Below are 19,362 nucleotides of genomic sequence, written 5' to 3' on the forward strand. Positions count from 1 at the left end.
CTTTGAATGTAAGTTTGGAGACCAGTCCAGCTAAGTTTGAAAAAGCATATCATTTAAAGGTTGGTCACCAGGTGATATATTTTTTTGGTTATAGCAATAGAGGTCATCTAAGGCATGGAGTTGCTATCTGCATCAAGAGTTCTCCCATTGATGAAATAAGGGATATATTGAAATACTGAAGCAAAAAAGAATTTTGTATGTATAACCAATCTTTTTTTTTCTTTTCAATTTAAGGGCTCAGGACAGGATTGATTTTATAAGTTATATTAAACCTCACCTGCTCATGAGATTTTAACTTCTCCTTCAGGATAGCATTGTTTTTCTTTAGCTGCTCATTTTCATCTGTATAAAAACATTAAAATACATATTTATACATTGTACTACTTACCTAACTAAATATTTTCTGATGGTGTCATTGAACCTTAAGTCACAATTATTTCATGTTTTTTTCTACATAATATCCAAAAGAGAAGTCAAAGTACTGAATTTTCTGACTCTGCTACTTACCCACTAAGGACAAGTTATGACCTCTCTGACTTCTTCCTTATCTCTTCAATATGTGTAATAGTAGTTACACAATCTAACACACAGAATTGTTGTATCAAATGAATATATTTGTATATATACACATATATGTATAGATGCATATATGTATTCACTGCTTTGTAAACCATCAAAGTATCACAGTCACTTATGATACTTGTAAATCAAAGTTTACACATGTAAACTACCATTATAACTAAAATATAACTAATAGGGACTATCTAGCCAAAGAAGATACTTTCAAAGATGTGAAGACTGTAATGAGGGTGACTAGTACTTGGGTTTTATTGAATATATCTTCTCAAATTGCTGTTAATTTGGCCTCCATACTTTTAGACTTGTGGCACACTGCTAGGGCAGAAAGAAAACATGTGTAGATATAAAGAATGGTTCTAAGACCAAGACTGGAACCAAGTTAAGAGTTGGCCAGAGCAGGTGTCTGAGCTTTTGACTGGGTCTGACAGCAGGTATGGAGGCAGGTATGAGGTAAGGGAGTGGAGTCAAGAAAAGGATTAAAGCTAGAACTCAAAATTTATAAAAGAGATCAGGGGTAAAGACAAATAGGAGACTAGAGATGGGTCATCTGATCTTTTTTTTTTTTTGCTCTTTTAATGTATTTCATTTTTGTGCATGTGTGTTTCAATTTTTAACAGTGCTAAGAAATATATTCATATGTGCATCTAGAGAAAGAACTAGAAAGAACTGAATTTATATCCAGGTGGAAGCAAAATACCTGATCTTTCTCCTTCTTCTATTTGGTTTTATGTCCTCTTTACCATTTTTCATTCCATCTGATACAATCCGTCTTTATAACCTGACTAATGTGTAATGTGAAAGTATTTACAGATCCTATACTTGACTATATGCCGCCATGGGAGGAGGGGGGGGGAGGGGGACAAAATGTGAAACTCAAGGAATTGTGGAATTGAATCCTGTAAACTAAAAGGAAACAAACAAATTAATTAAAAAAAAGAAATATATTCACCTGAGTATATGCCAAGTTGCACAAAAATTCAATAGAAAAATGTTGTGTACCTTTTAAATTTCAGATAGATTAAAAAAAAAACCTTTTTTTTCCAAGATCAAAACTAAGCAAAGTTTCATTCTAGTTTTCTTTTCTTGTGAGACCGAAGAAAAAATATCAAATGCATTTCTATTACATTTCATAATATATGGTGAAAGAATATTAAGTTGGTGAATCATTTCAACATGAATAAAAACTGTATCACATAAACAAGGCTTACTTTTGCTAAATAGAGATTAATATTTCTTTTTGTTAATCATCCACCCAACTGTCAATCAACCAAATAAGTATCCTACCTCCAAGATTCATTCTTCTCATCTTTTGTCATCTTTGCCAATTTGCTGGGTATGAGGTGAAAACTCTAAGTTGTTATGAGTTATATTTTTTATTATTAGTCATTTGGAAGTTTCTTTCATATGGTTATTAATAGTCTACAATTCTTTTGAGGAATGTTTTCCATTTACTGTAACCAATTATCCACTAGGGAATGGCTTTTAGTTTTAGATATTTCAGTCAATTTTCTACATATCTTGGATATCATATCTGTGTCAGAGGTATCTGATACAAAGTTATATTTCCTTTCAGTTGACCATTTCTTTTCTAACCCTAGTTGCATTAACCTTGTAAATGTAAAATTTCAATTTTATATAATCAAAATTATCTAATTTATCTTCTCTCTTTCTCATATATGTATGTATATATATGTATATATTTGGTTAAGAATTCATCTACAGTTAGGTATCAATTATATAATTTGACAAGCTTAGTGTAAAAAGCAACTCATAGCCTCACAGATTGGTAGAGCTAGAAGGGGCCTTAGAGTTCATCTAGTCCAGTCTTTACTTTGTAAGTGAGGAAAATGAGACTCAAATAGATGAAATAATTTTATGAAGGTCACGTGGTGAATGGAGTTTGAATTTCAGGGAAAATAGGCATTATCCTTAACTTTTGACTTTACTGCTTTCTTCTCTCAGTGGTGAGGATTTTACATACATATATAAAATACATACACACATTTTATATACATGTATACATATATATATGTCTAGGGTTTTCTATCTTTTTTAGGGCCTCTACAAAATAATACTTCATTTCCCTGGACCATTAATTCATCATAAAGTATTCATTAGGTGCCTCATGTGCCAAACACTGTTAGGTGTTAAGAATTCAAAGTAAAAAATTAAATAGTCCTTGCTTATCCTCAAGGAACTTACATTCTATCTAGCAAACTCTGCTATGAGGAATAGATAAGAGGACTAAATAAAGCAGAAACTCTTGGGATCATCTAAAGTGTCCACGAGCTAAATTAGCTCAAGGGATTTACTTGTAGGTGAACCTCCAAGACTTATTTAGAACCTATTACTTGACACACAATTCTAGCTTTTATCTAATTTCCTAACAACCAACAGATTAAAAACAGCAAATCAGGAGGTATATAGTGATTGCTACTGCCAGAATGATACCTCTCCACCAGAGAAAAATGATAACTAACAGCCTGACTGTAACCCCAGCCCCAAAGCTTATTGGTATGAGGTTCTCTCCTCAAAGGTGAAGATAAATGCCCTGTACCTGTGTGAAGGGTGGGACAGAGTTGATGACAATGGGGGAGAGGAAAGTCTCTCCACATCAAGTCACAGAATCTCTTCAGACTTTGGGCTTCCAGCTTCAAGAGAGAAGATGGAAGATGGCAACCCTACTTCAGGCAGCTGAAGGAAGAGACTTTGGAAAGACATGAGAGGAGCTAACAGTCTCCATCATGTCCCTATCCTCAACTTTCTGCATCAGAGACTTTGGGGAACTTTTCCTTGGGTGAGATCTAGGACTCTGTCTCCGTTTAGCTAAGTTATTTCTCTCCTGAAGAGAGTTCCTTTCCTGTGAATTGTCTGGTGTGTGTGTGTGTGTGTGTGTGTGTGTGTGTGTGTGTATACACACCTACGTATATTTTATGCATGCTTTTTCTGATCTCTGTTTTGTGATGACTTGGATAAATGAGTTTGCTATTTGCCAAATGTATGTTCATTGTGAAACTGATATTTGGTGGGAAGAGGTTATACCTTGAATATAAAGCTTGGGATCCTGCTTCTTCCCCAATTAATGAAACAGTGATTGGAAGTTAGCTTGAAACTGAAAACCTAATCTCTGACCTAGACTAATAATACTTCAGGGAGCAGACAGATATAATTCTAGTCCAGTACCCCCTCTTTCTGAAGAGAGCAGAGTGGCCAAGTTGTTTGTATTGTTTTACTTTTATCTTGGCAGGAAATAAAGTCTCCCTTGGAGAAGAGTTGGGGAAGAGATGCCTGTTCTGCCTGCCTTTGAGTCACATAATGACACCTTCATACTCCATGTGGGGGAACAGCTTCTCACCACATGACAATAAAGGAGGAGCCCAGAAAATTTTTTAAAAAATAATAACTAAAGCAGCAGAACAGCACAGGGCCATTGAATGCAGAAATATTTTGTACTTCAAAAGCCCACAATGCTCACTTCCATATTTACTATAAAGTATAATAACTGATGTTCATAATAATAATGACAATAGAAAAATCAAGAAAAAGTTAAATTATATTCATCATCTTTTATTTAAGGAAATAAAGTACAACATATGTTGCAGAAAATTGCATCAAAAATTTTTTTTGTTCCTTAAGGTTAAGCTTCAGCTGTCTGGAAGATTGATTTATAATGGAATATCTTGTTCTAAAAATGATAAATGCTATGAATAGTAACTCACATTTATATGCTCTTTTAGATTTACAAGGTCAGGTTTAAAACCCTGTTGGGGTACAGCTAGGTAGCACAGTAGATAAAGCACTGGCCCTGACGTAAGGTGGACCAGAGTTCAAATTCGGCCTCAGACATTATTTATTAGTTGTGTGACCCTGGGCAAGTCACTTAACTCTGGCTGCTTAAAATACAGAACAAAACAAAGCAAAAACCCCATGGGAATTTTAAGAGGACAAAACAGACTCAGAGAGGATTAGTGGCTTGTTGAGCCTGACACAGATATTGAGTGTTAGGGCTGGAATCCAAACCCAGGTGTCTCCTGACTGCAGTGTTCTTTCTACTAGACCAGGCTGCTGCTCAGTATAGAAAACACAACATTTTGAGTGCATACTATTAATTCACAAAATATGAAGAATACAGAATCAGATTGATTGATATGTCATCACACTTAATGGCTGAAAAAGATAGGGGTAAGTGATATTTATGAGAAACAGCAAAGCAAAGATCTGGGTAGTTAGCACCAAGAAATCCATCTGCAGGGGGGGGTCTGATTTCACAGGATAAAGTATTAGTAAACAAGTCATTAGGGGCATAAATCAGGCTTTAGATGGCCAAATAAAAATTTTTAGTTAATAGTTTTTGGAAAGCATTCTACTTGCTGCCAATAATCCTGAGGAGGGCCTCCATTTAAGGCTGCCTGTTGCTGAATTGTTTCATTCACGTCCAACTCTTCATGACCCCATTTAGGGTTTTCTTGGCAAAGATAGTGGAGTGCTACTTCCTTCTCCAGCTCATTTCACAGATGAAAAAACTGATGCAAGCAGGGCTGAGTTGTTTGCCCAAGGTCACAAGGCTAGTAAGTATCTGAAGTCAGATGTGAATTCAGGCCAGCACTTTATCCACTGCGTTCACATAGCTGCCCTCTGAGGCTGACTACAGGCATCTTATAAAAGCAGAACTTGGCCCTTATTTTATAGACCTGACAGTGTTGACAGGAGGGAGAACAAGAGAATCTGATGAGATCTCACATGGCATAGCAGAAAAGCTCAAAGTTGTCTTTCTCCATATCTTTCCATGTTTGTGTTTGATTAAATTTAATAAGGATGCTCAACATTTTAGGAGGGCCACTGATAAGCTGGAGTAAATTTAGAAAAAGGGAACTAGGATATCAAGAAAACTGAAGATCATGTCATGCAAATATGGACGGAGGAAATTAGGGGTGTTTAGCCTAGGGAAGAAAAGACTGTGAACACACAATAGCTGTCTATGGGCTGTTACTCCTCATCTGCAAAATGGGGAGGGCAGGGAATGTTGTACTTGATGGTTTTTAAGGTGTCTTCCAGCACTGAATCTACCTGATCCCAATATAGAAATGATAAGACTTATTTATTCTATTTTTTTGCTTTTTGAAGGGGGGAAGGCTGGGCAATTGGGGTTAAGTGACTTGTCCAATGTCACACGGCTAGTAAGTGTTAAGTGTCTGAGGCCAGATTTGAACTCAGGTCCTCCTGACTCCAGGGCTGGTGCTCTATTCACTGCACCACCTAGCTGCCCCAGACTTATTTATTCTTGATGCCAAAGAGAAAAATTTGGAATACACTCTCTTCTACTACCTTGGTTCCTGGAGAGAGTGGGCACAAACTAAATCTCACCAAAGTCACTTCTGGGGGTGGTCAAGGCAATGGATGAGTTGCTTCCCTGCTTGCAAGATATGTTGCTGTTGGACTGATTCACTGCTGGGCTGGATCTTCACATGGCCCAGCTGTCACAGCTATAGCAGACTACTATAGACTTTATTTGTCAGATCTCTGGAGACTCTTTTTACTTTTTGAAGCTCACAAGTTTGTAATCTGGCCTGTTCTATTCTCAATACTCATCCAACAAAGATCAGGAAAGAATGAACATAGCAGGGACAGAAGAAACAGAGGTGGGCCTATATGCATGGTCATATGGTGACCCGAGGGAGGAGGAGGGGTATCCATAGCAATTGTTACTCTTCTCCCTACCCAGAGACTTTACAGCAATTCTTCAGTCCTACTTGAAAGGTGCCTGAGGAGAAAGAGTGCCCATTCAGTTTTGACATAGTAGTCAGTTTACAAGACTTTTTGTCACCATATAAGTAAGCCAACAGGAAGTAGAGAACACCTACAAGTACTCTAAATTGGGGAAAGGCCCTTTTGTGAAAAATGCCTGAGAGCAGGTTCACAGGGCCTCCACACGGGTTAATCACACACAGAGCACATTGTACATACTCTCAGGACTGCACCTTCACTGGCCAGTCCCCCATATGTCTACCTTGCCTCCTGGGTTTGGAATTGTCTCTCTATGCTTTTTCATCTAGTCATCTACAGGGTATTACAGAAGAAACATGGAGTTAAAAAAGCAAACAAACTGGGGAACCCCAACCTTGAAGCCATTCTGTAGTTATTAGGCAAATAAATGGATAATGTTTTATTGCCTCGCTCAGATCTAGTGTGAGGTTTCTGAGAGACTGAGTCCCTGGATGAGTAAGAATGGTGCAAAGAAAAGATTAAGCCTGAAGGCATTAGCTTACTGGGAACATTCTGCTTTTTGTTCTAAATAATTTAAAAGTTATACCATAAAAAAGTCAGAAGATAATCAGGTCAGATATCTTTCACAGTTATGGCTACAGTGTGATTTCTTAACCAAATAAGGCATATTGATGATCACAAAAGATAAACCGGAATGGAATATTACTGTTCCAAAAGCCATGATGAATACAAAGAACACAGGTAGGAATGGCAAGATGTATGGACCGATACAAAATGAAACAAGCAGGACCAGGAAAATGATATGTACAATGACTACAACCATGTAAATAGAAAGAACCACAAAGTCAAACTGGAATGAATACTGTGTTAATTATAATAATCAAGCTTGGTCCTAAAAAGATTAAAATGTACCCCCTTTCTCTCTTTGATGAAGTGGGAGACTACAGATTCTGAACACTATATATAATGTGGATTTGACTGATATTTATTATTTTTGCTGAACTGCTTTTAAAAATTTCTTTGTTACAGAGAACGGCTCTCTAGCTGAAGGAGAGGGGGTGCAATGGCAAATGGAAGTGATATAGAAACAAAAGATACCAATAAAATGATATTTTAAGAATAGCTTAGTATCTAGCAGCTGAGGATCTCCTATTGAGAGAGATGAGAGGCTTCAGGAGCCCAGATTCTGAAGAAACAAGTAGGAAGTTTTTTTTGCTGGTTCCCAGGCAGGGTTTTCTATCTCTTCCAAAAAAAGAAAAACCCTTAATAATGTAAGGGCTTTAGACTGACAGAAAATGAGAGCACCTACTCTTAGCCAAAGATTTCACCTGGACCAGAAATGAGGTAATGGGACATATAGCAGAGCAATGCCCAGTAGAGACTATGCTTATATGTAAGCATTGTCATCTGGTGGAGACTACAAGTCCAGGGAAGCAGTGTTTAGCAGCATCCAGCCATGAGACCAGAGGCAGCTGGAGGTGCTGCAATAATGTTACCAAGAGATATCAGTGACTCCACAGCATCAGATCCATGAATTGACACTCCACATATGTGCAGTGGTGACATGTATTAACTATGCATGTGCCCTTTCATGAATGTGAGCTGACCACATGCTTCATATGCTGATACACTGATCATATCTGTTTTCTACATGCATGCCTTATAACATGTGTTTCATATATATGTATGTATATATTATATTCATCTTAATGATACTGTATGGGAATGTCTCAGGTTTATGGGCAAGTTTTATTGCTACTTTTCTTATTATACCATTTTATTAAAAGTATTTGTTTTAACAACTTCTCTATTAAAGGAGAACACATCAATGATGGTTTCTGATCTAAAATTTTAGGGATATAGACTTGAAGCTGGTAAAGTCATTCCATGGCAGACTTGTCCTGCCAGTTGGAATGTGCCTCAAGGCATGATAAAAGCTATCCAAAAATGGAATGGCTCCTTGGGGTCCCCATCACTGAAGGTCCTCACATGGAGGCAGGAGAAGTTTCAGGGATATTGCAGAAGAGATTCCTGATTATTTGGGATTAGATCTCTCAGATCATGTGATTCTGTTCCTCTGGAAAGAGAAGGTCCTTCCTCCTCTCTAGAAGGTAAAGCTGAGGCAGTAGGAAGCCCAGGATCATTGAAGAGAACTGAAGGAAGCTAGAAATCAGAAGGGAGAACCAGAGATCCACTACATGAAGAAAAGAGAAAGTGGTGACATAGTGAAAGAAAAAAGCCACATGTTGTTTAACACTGTGCATTTGAGTATTGTGTTATCAGCAAGAGGCAAATAATAAACGATATTTATTTCAACATGACTGAATGCAATTATTGTAGAAGTTACTCTGAAAAATCTTGTTTCAGAGTTATATTACAACTTTCAAATACAACTTTAAAAATTAAAAAATATTGCATAAAAGCTGGCATATATACATATATGTACCTATATGTCTTTATGTGTATGTATGTCTATTAGATGCCTTCCATCTTGGCTCAGATAATTAAATAGTAAGGAGGTTGCAAGGTTATCTCTGCGGTATGCTAATGAATATAGATATACTAAATGAAACCATTTCAGCAGCTATTGTGTCCATATAATTTTTTCTTTCCTCATTTCATGTCTGTAGTTCTCACAGATTTTAGCCCAAAGATCAATGCCAGCTAGCTTGACAGGGTTCTAATAGTTCTGCTTTTTCTTGACCTGGAAAAAGGTACTCTTCTACTGGAAGCAATGTCCTCACTGATGAAGCATTCATATGGAGCAGTTAGGAAAGGCATATCCAAAAGTTAGTTGAATCAGTCCTTTAGATCACATATTAAAGTTCATAAGTGTTCTACATATATTATTGCATTTTATCCTTACAATAATCTTGGGAGGAAGGTGCTTGAGTTACTATTCCCATTTTACAGATGAGAAAACTGAAGCTCAGAAAGGTAAGTGATTTACTTGCCCAGTGTTAGCCAGCTTGTAAGTAGTATAAATGGGATTTGAAACCAGTTCTCTCCTGACTCTAATTGAGGAGACTTTCTACGATACCATGTGACAGATCCTTTGCTTAGCACACTGGAGAAGTGCAGTAAAAATTACATTACCAATTAATATATTTTATTGACAGATACTATTACACATTTTGAATTAATGGTTACACATGAACTTATTTACAGATCTATGAGATAGTGCATATTCTTTCTTTCTTTTTTAAAATAATATTCTATTTTTCCCCAATTACATGATCTCACATTCTTTTAAGCAAAGGTAATGATCATTTTAAATATTCCTATAAACAAAAATGATGCTTACCATAGATTCAGACCTTTATCTTTGATAAGGAATTAAAGGGTTTCACTTCAAACCTGTATCAGTTGTTGCTTTTAAAGAAACACTGAGATAGCTTTAATATTTAGATGCATTCAAACTCTAAAATAATAGGCCATAAGAAACCCTGACCTAGTCATGAAATTTGGCATTCAAAATTCCATTAATTCATTAATCCCCATGGGAGAATATGTTTTACTCCAAATTGAATGTAGGTCTTGGAATTCTGGACAAGGAACTCTCAAATTGCTATGTATGTTTTTTTGGCTCCATTCATGTTTCAGGAGTGAACTTTATGGAAAAGGAAAGGGTAAGAGAAGATAATTAGAAGTATTTCTAAGTAAAGAGGATAAATCCTATGGTTATATAAATTTCTTGTCCAATTGTTTCTTTAGGAAAATTGCAATGACACAAGTGTATCAGGTACCTGCAAGAACAATGGTTTAAGTATGAGAAACTGTTTGATTTAAGTAGAAATGACAGATACATATTTGTAGCTGAATCAGCAAAAGGCAAGTGTGACTGGTCTGTCCATTTGATTGGAACAATCACAAAAATATAATGAGAGCAGGACCACTTTTGCGGTTTCTATGACAAGGCACATGCAGTTGTGTCATGGACAACTGTATGGCCCAAATGTTTTTTTTTTTTTAAGTTACGGTTATAGGATATGATCTCAGCCCATAACCAAAAACTCTTGAAACCCATTGTATGGAGAAAATATCAATCACTATTATTACATAATCTCTAAACACTAACATTTTACACTAAGAATACACAAACTTATTAAAGGAAGCTAAGAATGTTTAGAGTAGAAATACCATTAACTTTTTTAAACTTTAAATTAACCTGAAAGTATTCCCTAATGCCACTTTCAAAAGAGAGAATTCTAGGAAGGTTGGACTATTGCTCTGATCCAAAATGGAGCCTCTTAAAACAACACTGAACTTCTTAAAATATTTTATTAATAATTTTGAAAAGGTTTATAAATATTAAATATTCATGGTTTCGAAGAGTAGAACTAAATAAGGTCAAATTAAAGGGCCCTTATTGTTATTGGGGTTAAGGCTTCCATTTTTTAAGAGGTTCTAAAGTAAATCAGATCTATGTCTTGGATGAAATGAATTAAAGTTCAACTCTTAAAAATTTACCTTTCAAATCATATTGATTTTCAATGGTTTCCTGGAGTCCATTTATCACATTTTGAAAAGCAGTACATTCTAAAAAAAAATTGGAAAAATTCATTTGTAAACTTTTAAACTTACTTTTGCAACTATTTTGTTGCAATATTTAAGAAAGATATCTTAAGTAAAAAATTTGCTACTTAATTAAAAAGCTAAATATCTCAAAGAAAATTACAATATAAATAAATAAAACTTTTTAAAAAAAATTCAATTTTATTTTAATTTCAGTTCCTAATTTGTACTTTCTGCCCTCCCCTTGTCCCACCCACTGAGAAGACAAGAAAAATAAAAACCATTGCAAATATGTATAAACATGCAAAAAATTTTTCCACATTAGCCATATTCAATGTCATATACACACAAATACACACATACACACACACAATAAGAAAAAGAAAGAAATAGAAGAAAATTTGCTTTAATCTACACTCTAAATCCATCAGTTCTCTTTTTGGAGGTGGGTAGCATATTTCATCAGGAGTTCTTTGGAACTGTGGTTGGTCATTGTGTTGATAAATTACTAAACATTTCAAAGTCCATTATTTTTAAAATATTGATGTTACTGTAGAAATTGTTCTGGTTCTTATCAATCCACTTTGCATCATGTTCACCTAAGTCTTCATAGGTTTTTTGGAAACTATTCCCTTCTTCATTTCATAGCACAATAGCATTCCATCACAATCATATTCTATAACTTGCTTAGCCATTCTTCAACTGAGGGGCATCTCCTCAGTTTCAATTCTTTGCTACCACAAAAAGAGCTGCCATAAATAGTTTAATATATAAAGTCATAAGATTTCTGAGGCATGAACTAACACAGGTTTAGTTTATAATGACACCATCTCAGTTTATAATATTAAAAAGTTCAAAACAGAAAATAACTTTTAGTATCTTTAAAAGACTTTAGCATAAAAATAATTTTACCTTTAAGTTTTTGGCTTAACAGTTAATATACACTAAAGCTTTTCCTTGTATAAATCCACAGCAATAAAGTTGAGTGTGAGTATGCTCAATTTGAGGAGACTTTCCATCTTAAAAGAGGAGAGACCCTACATTAATTACTATACACTATCTTAAAGTGAGTCAATAGATGTGAATACTTTGCAACAAAAAAAGAACTTACACACATGCAAGGTGTTGCTATTACTGATCTTTCCCCATAGAAATAAGGGTTCTCATCTTCCTGATGTTCCCAGGAACCAAAGTGCTAGTTGTCAATTATAAACCTAGGCAGCTAGGGGCTTCAGCGGATCAAGCACCAGGCAGAGTTAGGAAGACTGAAATTCAAATTTGGTCTCAGATATTTACTAGCTGGGTGGCCCTGAGCAAGTCACTTATCCTCTGTCTGTTTCAGTTTCCTTAACTGTAAAATGGGGATAATAATAGCACTTACCTCCCAAGGTTGTTGTAAGGATTAAATGATATAATATTTTATAAAGCACTTAGCAAAGTACATATGACATAGTTCATGCTTAATAAACACTTTATTTTTTTCCTTCCTTCTCTCCCTCTCTCCCTTCTTTCCTTACTTCTTTGTCAATTCATTCCTCTAATTCAGTAGCTTACATACCATTTTAAGGTGAGGCTCCAGCATATATGGAAAAAGCTGGGGTTATAGGGAGAGTGATTCAGTTCTGGACTCAAGAATAATCAAATGTAAAGGCAAAATACTAGAAAATTATAGTAACTTAGAATTTCAAAATGTGTAATTCTATTACATGAACACAAGATGGACCTCCTGTAAAACATTACACTGTAATGTAAACTCACATTTCTACAGGCTCCTTAAAAAAGATACACTACAAAAAGAACACAAATTAAAGCACAGCATAATTGAGGATATAAGAATTATAGCTTTAATTTTTTTCTTTGTAAATCTTAATCTCTATAGTATTTAGTGTCAAAGTACTATTCTTGGGGCAATATCTTACCAAACTAAACTATGCATATCAAACTAGAAAGATATGTGTTGCCCTGATTGAATGGGTTAGCAACCCAGTAATTATTTTGGAATGAGAAAATAAATAAATTCCAAACTAAGAGACTGTTATACTAAGTTCCTAACCAGTGTCTTGGATTTTAAATATTGGGACTTTATGTTTTCAGTAGTTTTTCAGTCATATCTGACTCTTTGTGACCCCTTTTGGAATTTTCTTGGTACAGATACTGGAGTGGTTTGCCATTTCCTTCTCCAGCTCATTTTGCAGATGAGGAACTGAGGCAAACAAGTTAAATGACTTGCCCAGGGCCATACTGCTAGTAAGTGTCTGAGGCCAGACTTAAACTCAGGGAGATAAGTCTTCCTGACTCTAGGCCCAGAGCTTTATCCATTATGCCATCTAGCTGCCCTAGCCAGAGTATAATTCAAACAGTATAAAATTCTTTCACAATGTCTGCTAACAGGCTGTACTGAGATGTTAGAGAGTGTCCTGAAAATATAGTGCCCTAAACCTGGAAAATCCAGGGGAGCCTAACCCTGGCAGGTGGTGGTCACTACAGGAACTGAGATTCTATTCCTTTTTTTTTTTTTTTTTTTTTGCTTTTTGGAGGGGGTAAGGCAGGACAACTGGAGTTAAGTGACTTGTCCAAGGTCACACAACTAATAAGTGTTAAATGTCTGAGGCTGCATTTGAACTCAGATCCTTCTTACTCCAGGGCCAATACTCTATTCACTGCTCCACCTAGTCGCCCCTGAGATTCTATTCTGAGGGTTTGAAGAAGGAAAAAGGGAAAGTAAAAGGTAGAGTACACTAGAAGAGAAAAGGAAAAAAGGGGGAAAGCACTTGATATTTCTCATAAGTGGGGTACATGACAAGACTATACAAACACAGAGAAAGAGATTGGGGGAGTGGGCATCAGACGAACCTTTTTCTCATCCCTAATGGACAAAAGAGGATTACATACATATACAGAGAGAGAGAGAGAGAGAGAGAGAGAGAGAGAGAGAGAGAGAGAGAGAGAGAGATTGGTTTAGAAACAGATAAGAATTGAAGATAAAGATGGAAGACAATACTGAGGAAGGAATAGTAACAGTAAAACAAATTTTCTCATGTTGAAGAGAAAATTAGAGGGGTAAAAAGGAAATAAAAGAACTAGAATCTAAGGACTACCTCTTAGACAATTGGGGAATGGCTGAACAAACTGGTTATATGAATGCAATACATTCATAAAATGGGATAACATGAATGTATTACACTATTAGAAATGACAAAAGAGATTATTTCACAGAATCCTAGGTAGAATGAATTGATGTAGATTGAAATGAGAAAAAATAAGAGAAGAATTTATACAAGGACAATAATATGGTAAAGAAAAGCAACTCTGAAAAACTGAAGAATTCTGACCAAAGTAATGACTAACCATATTTGCCAGAAGACTTATGATGAAGAATGTTACCCACCTCCTCACAGAGATGAAAGATGTAAAGTGGAAAGACATACATTTCTGGACTTTTAGACATGACTAATGTGTAGATTTATTTTGCCTGAATATGCTTATTTATTATAAAAGTATTTTCCCTCTTTCTTTTTCTTAATTAACTGGGAGGGAGAAGGGTCAGTCACAGTACTGTAAAAATGAATATTTTAATAATATATAGAATCAAATTAGGTATTTGATTTCAAACTAAAAACAAAATCTACTAAAACAAAATTACCTTTGTAAGAGCAAAAACTTATGATTAAAAGTTTCCAAGCATAATCAAAAGATTTCTTCTCTTTTTATTATATATAAATTCAATAAATCAGAGCAGTCCTACCAGCAGAAATAAATGGGCTATTACTTTGTTGACTGGGGTTATGATTATCCCAGGAGAAACATTTCTATAGAGGGCTTAGTTCCAGATGATAATTGTCAAGAGAATTCTTCATCAGGCATCAATGGCCAGAATAAATTACTTGGTAACTAATGGATTTAGTCAGTGTACCCACATCCCAAAATAATTATGTCTAACTCAGTGACCCTTAGCACCTGGTGGAGCTTCTTCTCTGCACCTAGGCTTCTGTCAGTATAGATATAAAATCAAGATTCTTCTTGCTACAGCTTCAGGCTCCAAGGGTTATATCAGTTTTCTCCTTCCAATTCCTTTGAGTGTGAATATAAGACTAATTTAATTCAACTCCACAAGCATTTGTTAACTACCTACTATGTGCCAGGTATTTCAATTACTACTGAGAATCTCTCTAAAGCATTCATATGCACCCCTCACCACCATGAATTATGGAGTTGGAATTCTTTTAATCAATAAAATCTCATGATTTTTAATTAATAATTGTATAAAGATTAATTCTTTAGTGATGGAAGATACAGAGCTAGTTTAAATGTTTAATAATGTTTAGATACATTATTTAAAGTTGGAAGTTAGTAATTACAGTTTATAAAAATTTTAGAATATACATTTAGTTCTGTATAAACATTACCATTTAACAACCTTTTACCAAATCAAAACTAGGAATAATTTTTTTGTGAATAGCAATTATTATCAATAATTTTTTAGAATTCACTTTTTTTTGGACCAGTATCCTCATTTTTTAATTAAGAACAGCATATGGGGGCAGAGCCAAGATGGCGAAGTAGAAGCAGGAAATGCTGTGACCTCCCCCCACAACCACCTCAAATGCCTTTAAATATGACTAAACACATTTTAGAGCTACAGAACCCACAAAGTGACAGAGAGAAACAAATCTCCCATTGAAGGCTGCCTGGCAGACCAACAGGAAGGGTTCATCGCAGCAAACTGGGAGCCAAGCACAGTCGTGCATGAGCTGTGTGATTTTGGCCCCAGGGAGACAGTGCTGGCTGGAGCAGACTTCAGGAGAGTGAATCACCAGCAGCTGTGGCAGTTTCCAGACTTCTCAACCCATAAACACCAAAAAGAAAGTAAAAGGTCAGTTGGAAACTCTGTTGGAAAGGAAGGGCATGGGTCCAGCCCCTGCCAAAGTAACAGAGGTGCAGTGGCTGCAGCAGCTGCCTCAGGAGCTCCTGGCCTGCAGATCATAGTGGGGCCAAGTGACCATTCAGAGGGTAATCACTCTTGCTTTGACCTGTATGGATCTGGGTCACCTTCTTGGGTAGTGATCCTGGGGTGAGAAATGCCAGTTTGCCAGTGTGGTGTCTGTAGAGAGGGCACCTTCCTCATACCTCTGACAACATCTGTGAAAACTCCAGCAATATGGGACAAAGCTCTCCTCTCTGGCAGCAGGGTTCTACCATGGCAAAGAGTTCAAAAGTCAAGTAATTGACTGGCAATATGAGCAAACAGAGGAAGCACAAACAGACCACAGAATCCTTTTTTGTGGACAAAAAGGATCAAAGCATGGAAAAGGCAGAAGACAATGAAGCCAGTACTCCTGCATCAAAAGCTCCCAAGAAAAATATGAATTAGTTACAGGCCATGGAGGAGCTCAAGAAGAATTTTGAAAATCAAGTAAGAGAGGTGGAGGAAAAACTAGGAAGAGAAATGAGAATGATGCAACAAAATCATGAAAAGAGAGTCAACAACCTGACCAAAGAAAATAACACCTTAAAAAACAGACTAACTCAAATTGCAAAAGAGGCTCAAAAAGCCAATAAGGAGAAGAATGCCTTAAAAAGCTTAATTTGCCAGAAGGAAAAAGAACTCAAAAGCTCACTGAAGAGAATCATTCCTTCAGAATTACATTGGAGCAAATGGAATCTAGTGACTTTATGAGAAATCAAGATACTATTAAACAGATCCAAACAAATGAAAAAATAGAAGGCAATGTGAAATATCTCATTGGGAAAACCACTGACCTGGAAAATAGATCCAGGAGCGATAATTTAATAATTATTGGGCTCCCTGAAAGCCATGATCAAAAAAAGAACCTAGAAACTGTCCTTCAAGAAATTCCCAAGGAAAATTGCTCTGATTTTAGAATTAGAACCAGAGGGCAAAATAGAAATTGAAAGAATCCACTGATCACTTCTTGAAAAAGATCCCAAAAAGAAAACTCCTAGGAATATTATAGCCAAATTCCAGAGTTCCCAGTTCAAGGAGAAAGTATTACAAGCAGCCAGGAAGAAATAATTTGAGTATTGTGGAAACACAATCAGGATAACACAAGATCTAGCAGCTTCTACATTAAAGGATCGAAGGGCTTGGAATATGATATTCTGGAGGTCAAAGGAGCTGGGATTAAAACCAAGAATCACCTACCCAGGAAAACTGAGTATAATGTTTCAGGGGAAAATATGGTCATTCAATGAAATAGAGGGCTTTCAAGCATTCTTGATGAAAAAAACCAGAGTTCAATAGAAATTTGACTTTTAAATACAAGAAGCACGAGAAGCATGAGAAGGTAAACATAGAAAAGAAATTATAAGGAATTTATTAAAATTGAACTATTTACATTCCTACATGGTAAAATGATAATTGTAACTCGTGAGACTTTTCTCAGTATGAGGATAGCTGAAGGGTATATATATGTATACATACATATATATGTTTATATAGGAGGGTATATATGCGTATAAATACATATGTGAGTGTGTGTATATATGTGTACATGTATATATTTACAGAGGGCACAGGATCAGTTGAATAGGAAGGGATGATATCTAAAAAATAAAATTAAGAGGTGAGAGAGGAATATAATGAGAGGAGATAGGAAGGGATAGAATAGGGTAAATTACCTCATATAAAAGAGACAAGAGAAAACTGTTACAATGGAGGGGAAGAACAGGAAGGCAAAAGAGAATAGGTCAACCTTACTCTCATTGAATTTGGCTTAAGGAAGGAATAACATACACACTAAATCAGGTATCTTACCCTATAGGAAAGTGGAGGGGAACGGGATAAGAGGGGGGATGATAGAAGGGAGGGCATATTGGGAGGGAGAGTAGTTAGAAGCACACACTTTTGAAAAGGGACAGGGTCAAAGCAGAAAATAGAATAAGAGGGGGGAAGGATAGGATAGAGGGAAATATAGTCAGTCTTTCACAATATATCCACTATGGAAATGTTTTGTGTAACTACACATGTACAACCTATATTGAATTGCTTTTCCTCCCAGTAGGGGTGGGTGACAAGGGAAGAAGGGAAAGAATCTGGAAATCAAAGTTTTAAAATCAAATGTTAAAAAAATATATTATTAATTTTTTATATGCAACTGAGAAATAAGATATATAGGCACTGGAGTATAGAAATCCATCTTGCCCTACTAGAAAGTCAGAGGGGGAATTGGGGAGGATATAAGAGAGAACAGATTGGGGGAAGGGATATTTAGTAGGATCACTATTTTGGGGTTGGGGATAGGGGAAAGACGGGGAGAAAACTTTTAACTCAAAATATTGTGGAAATGAATGTTGAAAGCTAAAAATAAACATGTAAAATTAGATTAAACTTTAAAAAAAACAACATATGTGCAAATGGAAAAGCACCTGGTATGCCCACAGCTGTGATCATGTTTGCATGGCAGAAAGAAATGAGCTACAACTCAATAAAGCTGGTCAATATTGTTTACCATGTTCTGCTGCCTTAGTCAAAGTCAATGTGTCCAATTGACCATGTAATGATCAGGACACACTATCAATTTTAAGCAGACATCTTTCCAAGATAGTCTTACTGTTCCTGAAGGCGGGAGTGAGAAATTAGCTTGAAAAGACCACAATAACCAAGTTTCTCTTATAGACCTCATGGGCGCCAGTCACTATTTAATGTTTTATGTTGAAACCCAGCTTCTCTTAATTTGCTTCAGCATACAAACCGGGATGTCTGCCTTTTGAAAGAAAATACTTTTGTTGTTTTTGTTTTGTCTGGACTAGTGAGTTGATCAGCCGCGAGAAGTTCCAGTGTGGAAACCCCCTCCATTAATGTAAATCATCTATAACACAGACTTAGAGAATTATCTGGGATCAGTATGAGGGTAAATTACTTGTCCATGTTTGCAGAGCCAAAAGTCAACAGAGGCAGTCATTAAGCACAGGGTTTTTTGTCTCCAAGGCTGCTCCTCTAAGATATTGTGCCTCTGGTGAAAACATTTATTAAATGTTTTCTATGTACTAAGAGAAATAATAATTTGTTTCTAGAACTCACTTTGTTGGAATTAAAATAATTTTTAAAAAGGGAAAAAGAAGAATAAATTTGTTATCCAAAGTATGACTCTATCTACTGGAAAATCTTTAAATTTATGCTTATGAAAGATATAAAAGCAGTATTCCTTGAACAAGTACTATCTGCCTCTGGTACCAGAAGTGACATGGTTGGATTAACCAGGTGTCCCTTCATCCTTCTTTCCTTTTTCACATCCCTCCCACCTCTCCAGTCAATGAGGGACTTTCTGATTGGCTTCCTACTCCATTCTCTTTTTGCTATTTGTTAAGATCATGACATAAAGGTTGCAGAGGAGGTCAGGTGTCCTACACATATCCCAACAAAAGAATATCAAAGGATAACAGAATTAAGCTTCCTCTTTCATTCAAGAATTGCTTTAAAGATAGCAGGAATACAGCAGAATATGGGAGATAGTTGGCACACGGAAAACCAGTTTAAACCTAAGAAATTATAAGACATTTATAAATTTTGAATAAGGAGCTACG

The 19,362-nt window shown here is 35.9% G+C and overlaps 1 protein-coding gene across 1 annotated transcript in view; it reads right to left on the reverse strand.

The window, feature by feature from the left end:
- CCDC152 (coiled-coil domain containing 152) overlaps positions 1–19,362 on the reverse strand; it is a 47,520-nt gene that overhangs the window by 19,078 nt on the left and 9,080 nt on the right. Inside the window, exons 4-5 of the mRNA XM_069095345.1 lie at positions 10,774–10,842; positions 278–342 (exon numbers count right to left, since the gene is read on the reverse strand). Of these exons, the coding sequence (XP_068951446.1) occupies positions 278–342; positions 10,774–10,842 (134 nt within the window). The remainder of the gene's footprint in view (positions 1–277; positions 343–10,773; positions 10,843–19,362) is intronic.

Source organism: Petaurus breviceps, unplaced genomic scaffold (assembly GCF_028583685.1).
Source record: "Petaurus breviceps papuanus isolate PSGF00001 unplaced genomic scaffold, PetGlider_PUasm1.0 226, whole genome shotgun sequence".
NCBI lineage: Eukaryota > Metazoa > Chordata > Mammalia > Diprotodontia > Petauridae > Petaurus > Petaurus breviceps.